The 19,929-nt window shown below is 41.7% G+C and overlaps 1 protein-coding gene across 2 annotated transcripts; it reads right to left on the bottom strand.

Annotated features, from left to right (window-relative positions):
* Positions 1 to 352: 352 nt before the first annotated feature.
* On the bottom strand, positions 353 to 18,883 carry ccz1 (CCZ1 homolog, vacuolar protein trafficking and biogenesis associated). 2 transcript variants are annotated; one of them, XM_034119911.1, is made up of 17 exons: positions 18,721 to 18,883; positions 16,884 to 16,959; positions 16,698 to 16,794; positions 16,480 to 16,577; positions 16,093 to 16,186; positions 15,901 to 15,981; positions 15,766 to 15,813; positions 15,086 to 15,169; positions 13,839 to 14,014; positions 13,328 to 13,409; positions 12,610 to 12,671; positions 5,993 to 6,104; positions 5,693 to 5,726; positions 4,675 to 4,792; positions 2,523 to 2,681; positions 1,061 to 1,188; positions 353 to 956 (listed from the first exon to the last, which is right to left on the bottom strand). In XM_034119911.1, exons 2-17 carry the CDS (start codon positions 16,895 to 16,897, stop codon positions 901 to 903), a joined length of 1,443 nt encoding a protein of 480 aa, XP_033975802.1. In that variant the 5' UTR covers positions 16,898 to 16,959; positions 18,721 to 18,883; the 3' UTR covers positions 353 to 900. The 2 variants fall into 2 exon arrangements, with proteins under 2 accessions (XP_033975802.1, XP_033975801.1); XM_034119910.1 differs by lacking the exon at positions 16,884 to 16,959 and having other exon boundaries at positions 18,721 to 18,859.
* Positions 18,884 to 19,929: the final 1,046 nt, after the last annotated feature.

Raw genomic sequence — 19,929 nt, 5'->3', positions numbered from 1 at the left:
AAATATCACAACTCAGTAGCCCGTGTTATCAGAGTTTAAATGTGCTCCTTATCTTATTTAATTGATTAAAGATTATGAAAACATCCATAGGATTAGAATAGTATTGTATCTGGGCCTTGACACAGCAATTATTTATGATCCCTAGCATGTTAGAAGGCCCCGAATTCAAATTAATTGAGGCCAATCCTTAAATTATTTATTTTTGCTGTTCACCTATATTTTAGATGAATTAATTATTTAAAAAAAAAAGAAAAAGAAAAAGCACAATTGCTTAGAAAAGGCAAACTCAAGCAAAAAAACAATATACCAACTTTCTTACTGTTTTATAAAGGGCCACACACACACACACAACTACAACAGAGGTAATGTCAAACTTTATTGTCATCTGAAAATGTGTCCAATAAATAAACATAATCTCTGATGTTGCTACTTAATCCTTACCTAAAAAAAAACATTTCTTACACAGAGTAAAATGACTTCTTAATTTATTTAAAGTTAGCGCAGTTACCACAATACTTTTGACATGAAGACATCGTATTTAAAATAATCACTGATGATCAAAGAAACCTGGGCGTAAAGTGTGCACGTCAGTTTTTAAATGAATTTGAGACATTTTCATGATGTGAACAAATTGTTTCTAAAGAAATCCAAATGAACAGTTAACAAAATCCTTTAAGTATGTACAAAGAAAATTAAAGTACAGTAAAAATCTGGATTTACATTTAATTACAAGAGAAAATTACATTTTTTTAAAGGTTAAATAAAATAAAAACTTGGTGAGAAAGCTTTTAATTGTTTTTATTTTACAATGCAATTATTGCATTACGCTGATGCTGTCATGATACCCTGCAACTCTGACAGTGTTAGTGTGGGGGAACAGTGTCCGTCTCATCAGCTCCATCAGTCCAAGAAGAAGATGTTGTTGAACTGCGTCGCACAGAGCCTCTTTACCTCCTCTGTGGTGGAGCAAAGACAAAAAGGACATTAAGGAAGAGATGAAAGAAGTGTGTTTATTGTGTAATGACGCAGGTTTGCTCGTCACCAGGTGGTGGAGACATACCGTTCACTTCGATCAGGTTGGCGTTCTTCTGATTCAGGATCACATACAGCTCTCTCTGGTCTGACTTCTTGCCGACTACCCAGTAGTCTGTCATCGCCTTGACGATGATTTCCTCATCCTCATCAACCCTGAGAGGGGAGCAAAGCACATTTAAAGTGTCATAAGTCATCAAATGTATTATTTATTATGGTTTGTGTCAGAAACGACATACAGGTTCTTTTTTTTAGATACTAAAATCTTGAATTTCATAATAAAATGACCTACAGTTCCATATGTATTACACAAATTGCACTGTATGTATGTTTGTGTGCTGACAAATTAAAAAGACCAGCAGCATCTACACAACATCTGCACTCAAAGAGGAACTGATAGTGATACTGGGATAAATACGGTCAATACCACACAACGTGCCACAGGCTGAAAATGGGACTCACATGACTGCAGGCTCATGACTGCTCAAAAGGGAGTGAGTTAAACATTAGAAGGAGCTTCACACTTATGTACCGTATATTAAAGGACACAGCTGTGGTGATATCCAGGAAAAAAATAAAGTTTTTCCTCAGTTTTTCATTATTTTGTTTCACTGTTTGGAAAATTTGCTTTCCTCCTCACTAACACTAAATAAGTATTTCTATTCTGTGGTTTCCATTGGATGCTTCAAGCTGATTTGTGGCCAGATCACTATAAACAATTAGGGATGTGTTATGCCGTGTTATGCATGCCCACCGAGATATGCATGCACCTCGCGGGAGCGCGCACAGCGTAAAGCAAAAACTCCCAGACATTTAAATCATTTGTGCGGCAAAGTACGGTTTGGAAACCATCACAAATAATTTTGGCGCTGTTCCGAGTTTGTTCTAATCTGTCAAAATGACAGACTGCTTTCAGATTTTTCCGTCATTGTTAAAAAAAATATTCGGTTAACGCGACCACTGCCGTCCCAGCAACATCAGTACCAAGCGAGAGAGCTTTCTCCACAGCAGGGGATATTGTAAATGCCCAAACATCCCAGCTTCTACCTGGAAATGTGGACATGCTCATATTCCTAAAAAACAACCTGTCTGATGATGCCGAGTGAGTGAGTGAGTTTGAGTTGAGTTACTTGATTTATTTTATTGCAGGGTCTGATTATTAAATGTCCTTGTGTATTTGTGAGATGCAGTGGCACAAAGAAAATGCCTGCTTTGTTTGGTAGTACTAGTAGGTAAAAATAACACTGGTTGTTCTTGTTCCAGTCTGTTACTGTCACTTTGTTTTTGACACTTTAAAATACTAATATCCTACTAAAATGCTGTATAAATCAGATTTATTATTTAATAAAGAAAAAAATGTTCCCCTTTATTTTTCCATATCGTGATAAATATCGTACCGTGAGTTTTTGGTATCGTTACATCCCTAATAACAATAGATCAGTGGAGGCCCATAGGGTGAATATAAATACAGCTACAGTTCTCTGCTGTACCTGGCAAAGTCACAGTTGATGTCTCCCAGGATCTTCATGAGGTCGGGGTGGACCGAGGTGAGGCACACGCTGGCCGTCTTCCTCATGTGGATCGTGCTCTTCTCCGCCAGGTTCATGTGGTTGAAGTAGATGAACTTAAACTGGGGCTCTTTCTCTGGCCTGAACACAAAATCAAAGAACATCAAAATGATTAAAAACAAAAGCAAAAATAAGCAACCAGCTGCTTTTGTCCCTTTTGGTTTACATAATCCTTTATATTTTGCTCAACCTGTGATCTCTGGGGCCAAACATCCTGCAAACACACTTTATTAATACATGATACAGTAAGCCAAATCACTTTAGATGATAACATCCAACAAAAGGCAAGCTGAGTATTTTAATTAAGCCTTCTCCATCGTCCACCAACGTTAAGGTGAGCCGAGGACACAGATATGACCACAGCTTGACAACAGTACTGTCATTTCTAGAAGAGTGTATATATGAAACAGGCTATACAGCTGATTCTTATTCTAATCATTTATAAAATCAGGACACAGACCTGAATGCCAGCGGAGGAATTTGGGACGGCTTTATTTATTCAGTGGATTCTTCACTAGGGTGATTAAAAAAGCAGCCCATCAAATCGCCCCGGGTCAGAGAGTCCAGTCTTGGATTACAGACGGGACGGATCTGAATGTAACGGACGGTGAGAGGATGCAGACTTTAATGCGGCGCTGCTTGAGTTACCCCTAAGTAGAGCCCCGGCCATATCAAATGGTATTAGAGCGAGTTAATACAAAAGGCACACTGAAAACTGAAGACTAACAACATGGCTGCTGCGACCAATTGAAGCAGTACACTCCTGACCGAGGCAATAAAACGTATCGTAAAAGATAATAATGTTTAAAAACAGTAATGAATCACTGACTTTTCTCCTGCTACTGCCTGTTCATGATGTAGCACTAAAAGGACTTGATTGTTTAAATTAATTGAATAACTGATACCCAAGTAGGGCTGAACGATTAATCGATTTTAAAATGATGCAATTATTTATTTGTTGTTCTTCTTGTGTGTCAGTCATCCACACCAATCAGAAGTGCTGTGCTCCACATGTACCAGTCATTGTTAACCAATCAGAAGTGGCCCATGATAGACAGATTGATCCAATCACCTGCCAAGTATTTTTGAAAGTGCCTGCCCTTTTCCAAATGGCTTCCAATGGAGCTTTCCTAGATGGCTTGGTGAAGCAAACCATCTGAGTCAGGTTAGTAATGCTCCATCACATGTTCTACATCTATTACAGGGTGAGTCTTAAACTAAAGCTTGACTTTAAAGCAACCCAACGGAAGTTTCATGTAAGTTTAGTTCTTTCACTCGTAGCTCGGGCTGCGGGGGTGCTAGAGACGGGAGCACGTTGATACGACCTTCCTAGCCGGAGATATGACCGCATTTTATAATAAACTTCCGTTGGGTCGCTGAAAAACAAATATCGCAAATCGAATCGCAATCGCAATCTGTCAGAAAAATCGCAATTAGATTATTTCCCCAAATCGTGCAGCCCTATACTCAAGTACTCTAAAAAGTTATAAAAAACAAGGGAACTCAAAATCCTAAAATCAACTAGTCCACTTACATCTAAGACAACATATATAGTTATTCTAGCTGAAATTCTTACAACTGAAAGGCTAGGAAATATTTGGCATTGTTACCTTAAAAGAAAAACAGTAAAAAGTTTATTTTCAGTCAATTTACAGAATAATTTGATTGATTCTCAAGTTATTTGAAACCTAAACATTGCTTTTTCCATTTTCTCAAATGTGATTTTTTTTTTACACTAAATTGAATTAGTGAAGGGAGAAATCATTGCTAATGAGATTCATCATTAGTGTCAGCCATGATTACAAAGTCAGCTCTGAAAATGGTGAGGAAGTGGGTCAATTTGAGATTTTAACATTATCCCTTATGCTGCAAGGTCATCACAATGCTCCATGAATACGGAGCATTCAAGCTTTAAAATCTGTTCTGTTGGCAAACTTGACTATTAAAAAAAAATCATATCTTCAACCGAAGAACATTTTTGAAACATTTGACCAGTTAAGTCTTCACAACAATAAATACTTTTCACACAGTGTGGCGAGTTGTTGATTGTGAAAGTGGTGGATGATTAACTGACCCTGATATCCTGCGGTTTACTGTGAACTGTTCACATATGTCAGAGGCCAGCAGAGTGAGCTGAGGGCCCACCAAGGCGTCCAGCTGCTCGCAGAAATCCCTCGTCAGCTCCACAGAGGCTGGGAAGAGACAGGGGAGAGAAGCAAGTGAGCCATAATGGGAAATCAGCTGAAGAAAAAGTCATATTTTAGCATTAAAATAGCCAAATAATATAAGATCTTCTGTGAAAATAACCAGGAGAAGGGGAGTGGAAGTTATCTGTATTTTTTAAAGTCAGTGTAATAGAGTGCCACAGTGACGCGTCCTAAAACCTGGAAGTAAGTTAGCATGTTACCACTTCCGGTTCCTTCGCCAAAAAGCAATGCAATTTCTCCATAGGATGTTGGAAAATATCTGGAAATAAGGTCTGTGGTTGAGACACATTGAAGAGACGGGTCACGTTTTGTTCTACGACATTAAATACATCAGCAGTGACCCCACTGGTGATTTCTGAAGTATTTACGTGTCTGAAAAACGATGGTTGTTACCAAGTGGCTGAGTAGGACTACAGAAGTTGTCGAGGCCGTTGTACGTCATTACGCCGAACACGTAAACACTCCTCTAAGTTTGTTTGCCCTGTTCTGCTTGAAAGTAAGTGCCTGCCTCCTGAAAACTGTTCAAACAAACGCTTCAACTTGAACCATTTAGAATCTGTATGTTTGAATATGGATCTTAAGTTGGCGTGACGTTGAAGCAGCGACCCTGCTGTAGTTCGTTTATAGCATAACGTTAGCATTTTGCTTCTGGCGACTATATTTATGATTAGAAAATGATAAAAGTAGGGTAGACATGTGGAGATTATCCGGCTGAACAAAACGTGATCTGTCTCTTAAATGTGTGTCGACCACAGACCTTATTTCCAGCTATTTTCCAAAATCCTATGGAGAAATTGCATTGCGTTTTTGTCGAGAAGAACCGGAAGGAGTTCACTTCCGGGTTTTAGGACGCGTCACTGTGGCACTCTATAGGTGCACACTCACCACTGATCATAAAGCAAGCTGCCGCGCTCATCGCCTGCAAAAGATCAGATCAGGTTAAATGCAGAGTCAAGGTCACACAGGTTAGAAATAACATTAATGTGATGATGAGACACACTTCATCATTTTAAAACTCAGCTGTCTAATCCAAAAAAACCTGTATCATTTGACAGAGCAGTGGAATTAAATTGACAGATTATGAAAATCATTCTAAAAAATGAATCACCGTTTTAATACATTTCAATAATGTATGAATGATTAAGCCTGTGACAAAACAGCAGATCATATTTTGCTCCACCTTACCTTATAAACGATCAGGTGCAGCTCCTCATAGCCGTCCTCTGTGCTGACAAATATTTTAGGGAATCTGAATTTTGCCTCAGGATCTTTGAGATTTGTAGGTCCCGTCAGAAACCTGGAGAGGACCGAAGAGAGTGAGAATGAGTGAGTCAGAGACTAAAAATGAAAAATATTAAAGGTCCCATGTCATGGCCATTTCTACTGATCATAATTCCATTGTTGAGGTCTACTAGAATTTATTTATATTGTGCAATTTTCAAAAATCTCATTGGTTTCTCATACAGCATCTCTGTATAGTATGTGTATTCACTCTCTGTCCTAAACGGCTTGTTGGAGCTACTGCCCCCCCCCCCCTCCCTATGAGCCCATTGGCCGTCTGCGAGACAGCGAGACACAGCGAAACCAGCCCGAACACACACACACCGACTCACAGCCTCGCCGCGTCCCGCCGTCTCAGGGAAGAGAAATCGGCGGAGCTGCAGCTGAGAAAAGATTGAGTGTGTGTGTGAGGAAGTCTTAACGTCGTTACGTCACTTGGTTCCCGGAAGAACAAAATTGAAAAAGAAAATCTCCAACGAGGAGTTCTGGGGCAGCATAGACAGGTCTTTTCTGTGTTAGAGTTCTACTCGCTACAGGGTGTACTTTGAGGGTTTGTGACTCTGCAGACCGTTTACATGCAGAAAAACCTTCATAACACACAAGGGGACGGGTAATAACCGGAAAAGCATGACATGGGACCTTTAAGTTTCATGTGCAGTTGGTGTTGGAGAACAAGCCATCAGCCGATTAAAACAAAGTTCCTCCTTTTGGTAACAGAGATTTTACTCAGTACATTTCAGATGAATCCAAAATGTTATAAAGATATCCTGTAGAAACAGTTGGCCTAATTCCTGAATAATTGCGACTGGATCCTGAACTTCCTGACGGGCAGACCCCAGGCAGTGCGGGTGGGAAACATCACATCCTCCACCCTGATTCTTAACACCGGTGCCCCTCAAGGCTGCGTGCTCAGCCCTCTCCTCTACTCCCTGTTCACCCACGACTGCGTGGCCACACACAGCTCCAACACCATCGTGAAGTTTGCTGATGACACGACCGTCATCGGCCAGATCACAGACGATGACGAGACGGCATACAGAGAGGAGGTCGAAAACCTGACATCTTGGTGCCAGGAGAACAACCTCCATCTCAACATCAGCAAAACAAAGGAGCTGATTGTGGACTACAGGAAGCAGCAGGGAGAGGGACACGCCCCCATCGCCATCAATGGGACTACGGTGGAGAGAGTCAAAAGCTTCAGGTTCCTTGGGGTCCACATCACTGAGGACCTGACATGGTCTCTTCACACCACCACCATCACCAAGAAAGCTCGACAGCGGCTCTTCTTCCTCCGCAGGCTGAGGAGGTTCAAAATGGATTCCAGGATACTCTGCAACTTCTACAGGTGCACGATAGAGAGTATCCTCACTGGCAGCATGACGGCCTGGTACGGCAGCCGCACCGACCTCGATCGTAAGGCTTTACAGAGGGTGGTGAAAACTGCACAGCACATCACCAGGACGGAGCTGCCATCCATGGAGGACCTTTACTCCCAGCGGCTCAGGAAGAAATCACTACGGATTATCAAAGACCCCCATCACCCCAGCCACAAACTGTTCTTTCTGTTGCCGTCTGGCAGACGTTACCGCAGCATCCGGGCAAGGACAAGAAGATTCGGAGACAGTTTCTTCCCGCGGGCAGTGAGACTGTTAAACAATTGAACTGTTGAAACAACATCAAACATTCAACTGCTACTCAGTAGTATGTATCTAATACCTAATATATATATATCATTCCAATAACTTGTATATAGACTCATACTGCACTATTCCACATCATAACTTTATTTCATTTTTATAACTATTACTATTTTTGTATTGCTCTTGCTCTTATTGTTATTATGTTATGTTATTATGTTGCATTGTTGGAGAAGCCTGTGACATAAGATTTTCAACTGCATAATTACTCAAGGTTCAAGGTTCAAGGTTCTTTATTGTCAATCTGACATAGCTACAGAGTAATTATGCAGTTGAAAATCTTATGTCACAGGCTTCTCCAACAATGCAACATAATAACATAACATAATAACAATAAGAGCAAGAGCAATACAAACATAATAATAGTTATAAAAATGAAATAAAGTTATGATGTGGAATAGTGCAGTATGAGTCTATATACAAGTTATTGGAATGATATATATATATTAGGTATTAGATACATACTACTGAGTAGCAGTTGAATGTTTGATGTTGTTTCAACAGTTCAATTGTTTAACAGTCTCACTGCCCGCGGGAAGAAACTGTCTCCGAATCTTCTTGTCCTTGCCCGGATGCTGCGGTAAACGTCTGCCAGACGGCAACAGAAAGAACAGTTTGTGGCTGGGGTGATGGGGGTCTTTGATAATCCGTAGTGATTTCTTCCTGAGCCGCTGGGAGTAAAGGTCCTCCATGGATGGCAGCTCCGTCCTGGTGATGTGCTGTGCAGTTTTCACCACCCTCTGTAAAGCCTTACGATCGAGGTCGGTGCAGCTGCCGTACCAGGCCGTCATGCTGCCAGTGAGGATACTCTCTATCGTGCACCTGTAGAAGTTGCAGAGTATCCTGGAATCCATTTTGAACCTCCTCAGCCTGCGGAGGAAGAAGAGCCGCTGTCGAGCTTTCTTGGTGATGGTGGTGGTGTGAAGAGACCATGTCAGGTCCTCAGTGATGTGGACCCCAAGGAACCTGAAGCTTTTGACTCTCTCCACCGTAGTCCCATTGATGGCGATGGGGGCGTGTCCCTCTCCCTGCTGCTTCCTGTAATCCACAATCAGCTCCTTTGTTTTGCTGATGTTGAGATGGAGGTTGTTCTCCTGGCACCAAGATGTCAGGTTTTCGACCTCCTCTCTGTATGCCGTCTCGTCATCGTCTATGATCTGGCCGATGACGGTCGTGTCATCAGCAAACTTCACGATGGTGTTGGAGCTGTGTGTGGCCACGCAGTCGTGGGTGAACAGGGAGTAGAGGAGAGGGCTGAGCACGCAGCCTTGAGGGCACCGGTGTTAAGAATCAGGGTGGAGGATGTGATGTTTCCCACCCGCACTGCCTGGGGTCTGCCCGTCAGGAAGTTCAGGATCCAGTCGCAGAGGGCGCTGTTGAGCCCGAGGTCTCTGAGCTTGATGGCCAGCTTGGAGGGCACAATGGTGTTGAATGCTGAACTGTAGTCAATGAACAGCATTCTCACATATGTGTTCCTGTTCTTCGGGTCCAGGTGTGAGAGGGCAGTGTGGAGGGTGAGGGCTATGGCGTCGTCTGTGGACCTGTTTGCTCTGTAGGCAAACTGCAGGGGGTCCAGAGATTCAGGGAGGGAGGAGGTGATGAATAATTTGACTAACCGCTCAAAGCACTTCATTATGATGGAGGTGAGTGCTACTGGGCGGTAGTCGTTGGGGCAGGTGATGATTGTCTTTTTGGGGACAGGAATGATGGTGGAGTGTTTAAGACATGTGGGGACTACAGACTGCAGCAGGGACCTGTTGAAGATGTCTGTGAACACCTCTGCCAGCTGAACTGCACACACCCTGAGAACACGGCCAGGGATGCCATCAGGTCCAGGAGCCTTGTGTGGGTTAACCCTTTTAAAGGATTTACACACATCTGCCCTATTTAAAACAAAAGGGCAGTGTAGCTCCTGGTCCCTCTGTACCTCCACAGCCTGGCTGCTCTCAAAGCGTGCAAAAAAACTATTTAGCTCATCTGGGAGAGATGCGCACGCAGAACACTCCCGCAGCACCCCCCCGCTGCTCCTTTGTAGTCAGTCATTGTCCTTAGTCCCGCCCACATATTCCTAGTGTTACAGCCTTTGAAGTCAGATTCCACCTTCTCTTTGTACCGTCTCTTTGCATTTTTTATTGCTCTCCGGAGATCATACCTAGACTTCCTGTACTCCTCCAAATCTCCCGCTGTGTGCGCGAGAGTGCGCGCTTTCAGTTTGCCGCGCACCTCACCGTTTACCCAGGGCTTTTGATTTGGGAATGTCCGTACAGAAACCTTCGGTACCACGTCATCGATGCATTTCCCAATGTAGCAGATGACAGTGTCCGTGTGTGTGTTGATGTTATTGTCCTCAAACACACTCCAATCCGTAGATGCAAAGCAATCCTGCAGTGCTGAATCTGACTCCTCGCTCCATCGTTGTACTGTCCTTGTTATCGGTCTGTCCCTTTTAAGTTTCTGCTTGTAAGCAGGCAACAACAGTAGTGAGATATGGTCTGATTTGCCGAAGGGAGGGGCGAGGGAGAGGCCTTATATCCATTCCGGAAAGGGGAATAACATGGTCCAGTATGTTTCCCCCTCGCGTCGGGAAGTTGATGTGTTGGTAATATTTTGGCAAAACCTTCTTCATGTTGGCGGTGTTGAAATCTCCGGCCACAACGAACGCCGCATCTGGCCGTGAAGTCTCGGTTTTATCAATAAACCCAAACAGCTGATCGAGTGCCGTGTTGTTGTCGGCGAGTGGCTGCGGCGGGATATACACTGCTGTTATCACAACAGATGTGAATTCCCTCGGCAGATGGAAGGCCCGACATGAGATCATGAGGTGCTCTAGCTGTGCGGAACAGTCCGATGAAATAATCTTCACATCTGAGCACCAGTTGTTGTTAGTCATTACACACACACCGCCTCCCTTACTTTTCCCCGAGTTTGCAGTCCGGTCCTGACGAAAAATAGAGAATCCGTCAGGGACAATAGCGGAGTCCGGGATAGCGGGGTTGAGCCAAGTCTCAGTGAGAATTAACACGTTACAGTTCTTAATGTCCCGTTGAAAAGCAATCCGGCTTCTGAGTTCATCTAGCTTATTTTCAATGGATTGAACATTAGCCAGAAGAATACTCGGAAGAGGGGGCCGATTCTCACGTTTTCTTAGTCTGACCAGCAACCCGGCCCGGCATCCTCGCTTTGTCTTCTTCTTGCGTCTCTCAGGTAGAACAGCAACAGGTAGCCATGGTGAATCTCCATTGTCTGTCGGAGGGTTAATATTGTCCACGAAGTTTCGCAATTGGAGAAGTTCCTCTCTGCTATATTGTCACTCTGTAGCTATGTCAGATTGACAATAAAGAACCTTGAACCTTGAACCTTGAATTGCATGGGGTGGTAACTAAAGACTCTACGTCCACCATTCCAACAAATAATGGATGGATTGGAATGATTTTTAATGTTTTTATGACTTGCATATAAGTGTTGCTCACGTTGGATGATTTTGCCTCATGGTGGCACTAGTGCAGGTTATATGCAGGAATCCTGAAGTCAAATGTAAGACCTTTTAAGACCTTTTTTAAGACCCTTTCCATACATTTTAAGACCCTTTCCATACATTTTAAGACCTCATCGCCACTTGGAGTTTTAACCGGTTACATTGGCGACACACTTTACCTCACATTGACTATATACAGTATTGATTGTCCTTCCTCCTTATCTTCCAACCATTTGGACGCAAACTTGCATTTCCCCATAACGATGTTGTTTAACAACCGGCGTAAACGGACCTTCGCGCGCTATCAAGCAGTGAGCGTGCGATGTCCTGTTCAGATGACGTCAAATCCAACGGGATGCCATAAATAAACTACACAGAATCACACTACACACCTACGCAATGATTACATTCAGGCAAACTGTAGAATACAACCTCTTTGGACAATTTATATACTTATTGAAAACAAGCTACAAAATGTAATACCTTGGAAAATGCCGTTTAATACTTTTTAATAGCCTTCATTTTCGCTAAATTGATTTATCAACTTTTAATACTTTTTAAGACCCCGCGGGGTAAATGGGTACGAATAATGACCTGGGAACCATGAATATTCATATTACACAGCAAAAGGGATCCGGACTGAAACAGAGCTGATCAAGCTACATTTCTTTTTTTCTAAAAACGGACCAGAACCCTTTGACCCTAAATTCCTCCATGACTGATCCTAAAGATAAGCGACAAACTGAACAAGGGGTTTGTTGTTTTACACTGGATTCCAAGGATGCCAAGGATGCCACTAAACATGAACTGGAACCATTGTAACATGTGCCTCTCTGGTGTAGCTTTCCCTGCATGGATCTTTTAATCTTAAATATTATACTTTACCCTACATGTGACTCTTTTTCTGGCCTTCAAATATCAATGTAATCCAGTTAGAGCTTTAAAACTGTATTTAATCCCGTGATATGTCACCAGGAGTCAGTCTTGGACTTCTGCAGCAGCTCTACTTCACTCTCAGAAACTTCAAATATCCTGCAGATAAAAGTTGTCAGACAGCAAACATCCGAGCAAACTTTCTGATGTAACATATGTACACTGAAACTGAATATAAAGTGGATTTTAACCCCTGCAGATGAATAAATACCAAGACTCCTGGGTTCGCTTGCTTAACAACAATAAGTGTTAGCCAAGGGAGGAACCTCCTTACATATCGTGGTTGACTGCAGGCAGTGCTCATTAATGTCAATGGGTTGAAACCACATGTTGCTGGCACACAAGAGTCTGCTTTTGTGCATAATAACATTATTCCACTGAAGTGTGTACACAGATACATGAGACCTGGGACTCACCTCCCATAATGCAACAGGTTCCCTGCCACCTCGGGCCTCAGGGGAGAGTCCCTGCCAGCCAGCTGAAGGGAGGACAAGATGACAGAGGATGATTAGTGGAAGTGAAAATGAGTGGTATCGCTTTAAAGGGAACATTCACAGCTCATGTTCAGGCCAGTAGTCATGTCTGGATCATTAATATTAAGAACTGTGTGTAGATCACATTACATTTTGATACCGTCCATCATCAGGGAGAAGCACAGTATTTGGAGCGCACACTATTGTTCTCTGTACTTTCTATAGATATTCATTTTGGCTGTGTACCAAATCATTCGCTACAAACTACTGACTATCTCAGGAGTCCTATGGTAAAGACTATATAGGGAACTCACTGGCGAAAAGAAAAAACACTCTCAGAAACGACTCCGGTCTTTTTCTCAAGACCATTGAAGTCGCACAATAAAACCGAGCACAACAATCATTTGTCCGATGAGTTGTGCAACACTGCTCTGCTCCAATTAAAACACGTTTCTGTTTAGCGACACAGTTCATGGAGTTTCATAGAAAGAATTCACTTTTATGATCCCCTCATATGTCTGCATTTTTGTTTCCTTCAGCACAATGCTAGCGGGTGTATTGTGCTTGGTTTGTGACTATCAGTTGTAAACAAATGGTCAAATACTTTGAGGCCACCAGACAGAGTATAATAACTCTTACTACTGCCCACCCCCCCCCTCACCTCTGGTTCAGAGTGTCTGGGGAACAGCGAGGTGGTCAGGTACTTGTACAGGATCCTCATGTCATCTTGTTCCAGTCCGCTCCTGCAGACCCAACAAGGAGAAAATGAAATCGTCACAACACACAGTATTACGCATCCTTGGCTAAATCATGCAAAAAACCCTGGCTCTAATAACTGTTTAGAAAGGGTTGAAAACAGGTTTTAATGAAACCCATACAGCTTAAGTTAGGCAAAATTAAATAGCTTTTCTCGATTCTCTGACAAAGATCCCTCTGTTCTAAAGTCATTTCATTAGAAATCATGTAATCCCCCTGCGCTCACACACAGAGCCAGGTGGCTGTCAGTGTTATTCAAAAGGCTAGTGACACACCAGGGAGCACAAAGAGGATTACAGGCTGTGTTTAGAGCCACCTCTGTTTACCCAGCATGCCACAATGTGCTTGTAGATGTTGCTTTGGATACGTGTAAGGTTGTGGCTTGAATGAACCCACAGGTGGAACAAAGTGTGTACCAGATAAGCTGGTCGTTATACAGGAAGGCCGTGTATTTGATCAGACTGAGGCTCTCCTCCACTCGGTTGACGAAGGACTGGATCTTCAGGTAGGTCATCTTGTCCAGCGGGAAGAAGCTGATGCCTCCGAAAACATCCAGCAAATCGCAGGACTGCAAGTGGAGCGTCTGCAGATACTGGAAAACACCAAATATTGGGGGACAGCCAAGAGACACAGGAGAAAGGGGTTAGTTTACCCGCCTAATAAGTGCTTGCTTACAGTGTAATAAAGGCAGAGATATAAGAAACTCTCTGACTGACGCGCTTTGCATCATCCTGACATTCAACCTCTGATACGCACACCACGGCCTCTCTCTTTCTCTGTCTTTGGGTTACATGGAGGGGAGGGAAGCCTGTGTTAAACTTAAGAAGGGTATTCCCTAATTATAAATAAATGTTTTATACTCTTGCATAAGTGTAATGCAACGCTGCACCAAGGTGAAATGAGACCAGGCAGACAGACATATCTCAGGAAATGAGGCATGACTGCAAACATCTTCTCAGCAGCTTTACCCAAGTGAGTATTTTCAAAAGAAACAATGTCAATATCTTCAGAGGTGACCAGCCCTTCAGAAAACATTTACGATCAGGCTTGACTGACTTTTTATACATAACTATCTGCGCATCTATTTCAATGAATCAAGCTGTCAAAGAAAGGTCAACTTACTCAGGGTATATGCAGGAACCCTGAAGTCAAATGTAAAACCTTTTAAGACCCTTTCCATACATTTTAAGACCTCATCGCCACTTTGAGTTTTAACCGGTTACATTGGCGACACACTTTACCTCACATTTACTATATACAGTATTGATTGTCCTTCCTCCTTATCTTCCAACCATTTGGACGCAAACTTGCATTTCCCCATAACGATGTTGTTTAACAACCGGCGTAAACGGACCTTCGCGCGCTATCAAGCAGTGAGCGTGCGATGTCCTGTTCAGATGACGTCAAATCCAACGGGATGCCATAAATAAACGACACAGAATCACACTACACACCTACGCAATGATTACATTCAGGCAGACTGTAGAATACAACCTCTTTGGACAATTTATATACTTATTGAAAACAAGCTACAAAATGTAATACCTTGGGAAATGCCCTTCAATACTTTTTAATAGCCTTCATTTCCGCTAAATTGATTGATCAACTTATCACGGACACCCTGTTACTGCATGCAAAGTAAACAAACGTAATGACTTGTTACCCGGTAGAAGAACTTTTCAAGCTTCTGGATGAGCAGCTCCGCTCCTCCGGCCTCGACTGCTCTGCCAAACGTACCATTGAAGAGCTGCAAGAAAAATAATCACTGTTAAGATGATATTCTTAATTAAAAATGCCTGAAAATTAAGTACTGTAGGGGTGTGATTATATATATATATATATATATATATATATATATATATATATATATAAAAAAGTGGGAATATACAAAAAGAGCAACATATTTAAAGGGGAAATATTATCCTAATTTTCAGGTTCATATTAGTATTTAGTGTCTCTCCTGTGACATGTCTCCACGCTTTAAAGTTCAAAAAGCTCTTTATTTTTCTCATACTGCCTGTGCTGCAGCACCTCTTTTCACCCTCCCAGAGCCCAGTCTGCTCTGATTGGTTAGCTGGCCGGCTCTGTTGTGATTAGAGGTGTCCCGCCCCTTAACCTATCACGCAGACTGTGTTGCAGCCAGGGGCGGACTGGGACTAAAAATCAGCCCGGGAATCGCGACCGGCCCACTTCAGTATCGCTAGTAAATTGTCAACAGGGGGGCGGGGGGGGGGGGGTTCTAGTGAATTGACCGGCCCACTTCGGTACTGGTTGGAGCGCTAGCCAATACAGGCACATCCAAAAAAGCAAAATAGGGCCCCTTTAAAACATCATGGAACTCACCTTGTACATACTGTAGCATTCTTTAACTACCGCACCATAAACGGTGTCCTGCAAAGTCAAAAGAGCATGATGAGAAACAAATGTATGTGACCATATTCAATGACTTAAATACAGACGTTGATGAGTATCTCTCACAAGTATTTCCTCTTCCTGATATTCTTGCGTGGGAGGTTTGCCATCTTTGTTTGGTTTCTCGATCATTGGGTTTCGAACCACCTGAGGAATTAACAGTGGATAAAAACGGATTAAATACATACAATCCAACAAGTTCTAGACAAACAGAGTGAATACTGTGCAAGTAATGTAACATTGGAGCCTTTAAGATACCATGACCATCCAGAAATTGTCCTCGGGCTCAAAGAAAAACTGCCGGTTCTTCTGTGTGTGCAGGGATTTAGCTGGTTTTGTTGGACAGAATGTCCTGGAAGATAGAAGAAATGACCGTGAAGACAAAGAAAACACATCCAAACATGATCGACCCTCCTATTTTGTGTTTTTACAGACAAAGTAGATATGTATAAGTGTGTATCTGACCACTTATTGCGACATTTCCCTATTTTGTTACAGTTCAGGTTCACAGAATGACTCGCTTATTTAGTTTTCTTTAACAGAGCTCGCCAAATTAAGCTATGCAATGATCTTAGACACTTTTTAAATCCATGGCAAGTCTTAATATGATGCCTTTTGTTTCAAGTAGAGTAGTGAACTCCTTACCTTGTGAACTGTACGATGGCTTCACAAAGACCCACATTACGGATCTTTTCGTTTTTCTCCACTTCACTCGGGTGGTAAAACAAGATCTTCTTCTCTTCCTTAAAAAGACAAAAAGCCAACCTTAAATTAGCCGTTGAATTACCCGAGTATAACCTGAGTAAACAGATACAGGTGTAAAACATGTGCTTAGCATTTCTATATCGGTGAATCCACCTCACCTCTCCTTCCCGTGGTCCAAATGTTGGGTTGTAAACGAAAAAATTGAGCAGAGATGCCGTGAACTGTTTCTCTTGCATTCCTGAAGCCATCCTGGGACTGTAACGACACAAAGAGACAGCTGACAGACCGTGATACACAGATAAAGCCCTCTATGTCAGCGTTGCATCATCACAATCACGCTTTACCTAATCATCAACATTAGTGGAACTTGTGTCTGGATTTCCTTTGCTCCAAAGACTGTTTGGTTAGCATGCCGTGTGCCTGCAGAATGAAGAGAAATGACATCACATACTGTAACAGAACAGAGCTAGACGATAATAATAATAATAAACTACTACTAACAGGATTGTTTTTGGATTATAGGATTAAGATTATTACCCACAAATCAGTTATCCAACTATTGTTTTAGCTGCAGATCTGTATTTGGTACAGGCAGAATTCCTGAAAAGGAGAATTGGTGTTTCCAGATCCATGCATGAGACGAAAACATAAATCATATTTTTCAGAGCATTTTGTGCACCTAGGGTCCTACACAAAACTAAGGCAGTCTAAAATACTGTAAAGTGTTTCTGATAAAGTCTACATGCTCTTAATACGATTGATAATTGTGAGTATAGGGCAAAACAATAAATCTGCGTCACAATATGGCCTCAAAGATTGATTTGATGAGGGTGCGCAAATATGATCACATCACCCCCATCCTTAAATCACTACACTGGCTCCCCGTGGAACTGAGGATCGAATTCAAGGTCTCCGTCCTCACCCACCAGTGTATCCATGGAACTGCCCCTCCCTACATCAAGGAACTCCTCACCCCCCATACTTCCTTGCGGACCACCCGCTCCAGCAACTCCAACCTCCTCAAACCCCCCAGGACCAAGCTCCGTACTATGGGAGACCGGGCCTTCTGCTCGGCTGCTCCCAGTCTGTGGAATGCTCTCCCCGACCACATGAGAGCACCACAGACCGTGGAAGCTTTTAAAAAAGGCCTCAAAACCCATCTGTTCAATAGAGCCTTTCCCTAGACCTTTTATCTATTACCACCCTTTTATTTTATTTTATTTTTATTGTTTGTTTTTTATTCATTCTACCGTAACCGTATAGTTCAACAAAAACTATGCATAAGCTTCATGTAAGAAGGAAGTATTATTGCAGGGCTGTTGTAATAGACTGCATTAGCTGTAGGTTAAATCAACTGTAAATGTAATGCAATTTTTTGCAGTAAAATGCACCAAGGCTGCCTTCAAAATGTATTACTACCTGGGAAATATTTTAATGTTTTGCTGATCCAATGCAAATAAACCACAGCATCACAGGTACCCTAACTACAAGAAGTTATTAAGGTTTTGAATGTAGTTTATTGTTAAAAGTTTAACTTGTAAGTAAGCTAGCAGCCATAAGATACATTTAGAGAATGCTTAAGTATGTTTGTCTTCCCTTTGGTACAGTATCTGAATAACCACAATTCAATACGTTGTACCTGTGTATCAAATACATGTGTTTGTCTGCTAGCCGATTTATATTCTGTCATTGCTGTTGTTTACACTCATTGTAAATGTAGCACCGTGACTGCTCTGGTTAAGCCTGTGAAGTATGTGCGAGCTAAACTAAACCCTGAAGATGAGAAACACCTCTTTACACACTCGCTGTTTTTTAAATTATGACTTTAATAAGTTAAGTGATGTTATGTTAAATGTTTGTTTTCCTTGTATCGTGTCTTATTATTTGTCCTTGTCTGATGTTGCGAATGGAGCTGCTGTGATGCAGGTAACATGTCAGACTTGATCTGACAACAAATTACTGTATTTCTTTGCTTTTACAAAAACACAGCGTTGTTTCTGTACGTTAACAAGTACAACCAGTTAACAGTAACCGTTAAAAAGCCAGTTAACGACAGTTGTTATGGCAATTTGACCGTTGAGCAGCTACTGTAGTTAGCCGCTTAGCTTCAATGCTAACATTGAGTTGTGTTTTCCGTTGGGGGAAAACTCAGTGACAGAAAAACACGAAGGTAGCACTCACCTCACAGAGCCAAGACCCAACACCTGCATATCCTTGTGTTTAGAGATTGTGTTAATTATAATAAATAATGAGTAAATGAGATCAGTGAGAGGAGATGCCGCATTATACTTTACATTCTTAACTTCCTGCTTTTGACAGCGCGGTGTCACAGATTGTACTGTCCGTGTACCAAATAAAGACAAATAAAGGTTCCTACTTCATATCAGTGAATTCATAATTTTGTTTTGAGTCTATAGGGAGAAAGTCAAATTAATGATGTGTTATCTATTTCGCCAAAATCATTTAGTATGATATAAAAAAATGCTACAACATTTGTTGTGATTGGTCTAAGTGTTGTTCTCTTGTACGGACATACTTTTGGGATGTATCCAACAGTATGACGTTTGATATTTTCAGATCACATAAACAATTACATGTATTAATCAAGAGTCAAGTCAGGAACTCTTATTAAAAAAACAAAATGTCTTTTCACATTTTGTTGTGTTTTCACAGTGTGCATATATTTGACATTCATGCTATGAGTTTATAGATACCTACTTTTTGATTTTACTCTTTGCAGTTTCTGAGATAAAGCCATATTTACATAATATTGTGCTTTGGGTACATGGGACCACCGTTTTTAACCTTACATTTTATGAAATAAAACAGTAGTCAAGGATGTGGTTTCATACAGTAATGTTTGGTTTAAGCTTCTTAGTATTGGGAGTTGTTCATGCTCTTGTTTGCAAAGAGGTTAAAGTACTCACGTTACACTGTGGATTACAGTGACGCTATTAACCCCTACTCAATCGTAACCAAGCTAAACATTTGTTTTGTCTCAATAAAACGTAGTCCTGGGCCTTCTCTTGTTTGATCTTGCATTTGATTACACCCTACAACTCCTCTATTGTGCTCTGTGCTGTTAGGTTGGATTAGTTAACAAATCAAGAATACTATACTTTTGTAAGGACCTGGTCATGTTTTACTTGATCTCCACGTCCGGTTCATTGTTTAAATTATACCACACACAGTTTTTGTTGGTCTTATGTATAAATGCAAAACTTAATAAAAAAGTCCTATGATGCTTTTATTCCCTGCTCTCATTTTTATGGATTATGCTTTTGAGGAATCAGCTACTATTTAAGTACATTCATGCATTCTTTTTGCACGTTAATGGCGTATTATATGAGTGAGGTTTTAACAATGTTAACCTGTTTAACCAAGAAGAAG

Source organism: Trematomus bernacchii, unplaced genomic scaffold, assembly GCF_902827165.1.
Source record: "Trematomus bernacchii unplaced genomic scaffold, fTreBer1.1, whole genome shotgun sequence".
Taxonomy (NCBI): domain Eukaryota; kingdom Metazoa; phylum Chordata; class Actinopteri; order Perciformes; family Nototheniidae; genus Trematomus; species Trematomus bernacchii.
This window is presented reverse-complemented; position numbering and strand designations above follow the sequence as displayed.

Coding starts and splice junctions, on each gene's coding strand:
- ccz1 (XM_034119910.1), bottom strand. CDS start 18,749: ATGCAGGTGTTGGGTCTTGGCTCTGTGAG. Junction 16,578..16,697: donor TTGGACCACGGGAAGGAGAG/GTGAGGTGGATT, acceptor TGTCTTTTTAAG/GAAGAGAAGAAGATCTTGTT. Junction 957..1,060: donor CAACCTGATCGAAGTGAACG/GTATGTCTCCAC, acceptor GCTCCACCACAG/AGGAGGTAAAGAGGCTCTGT.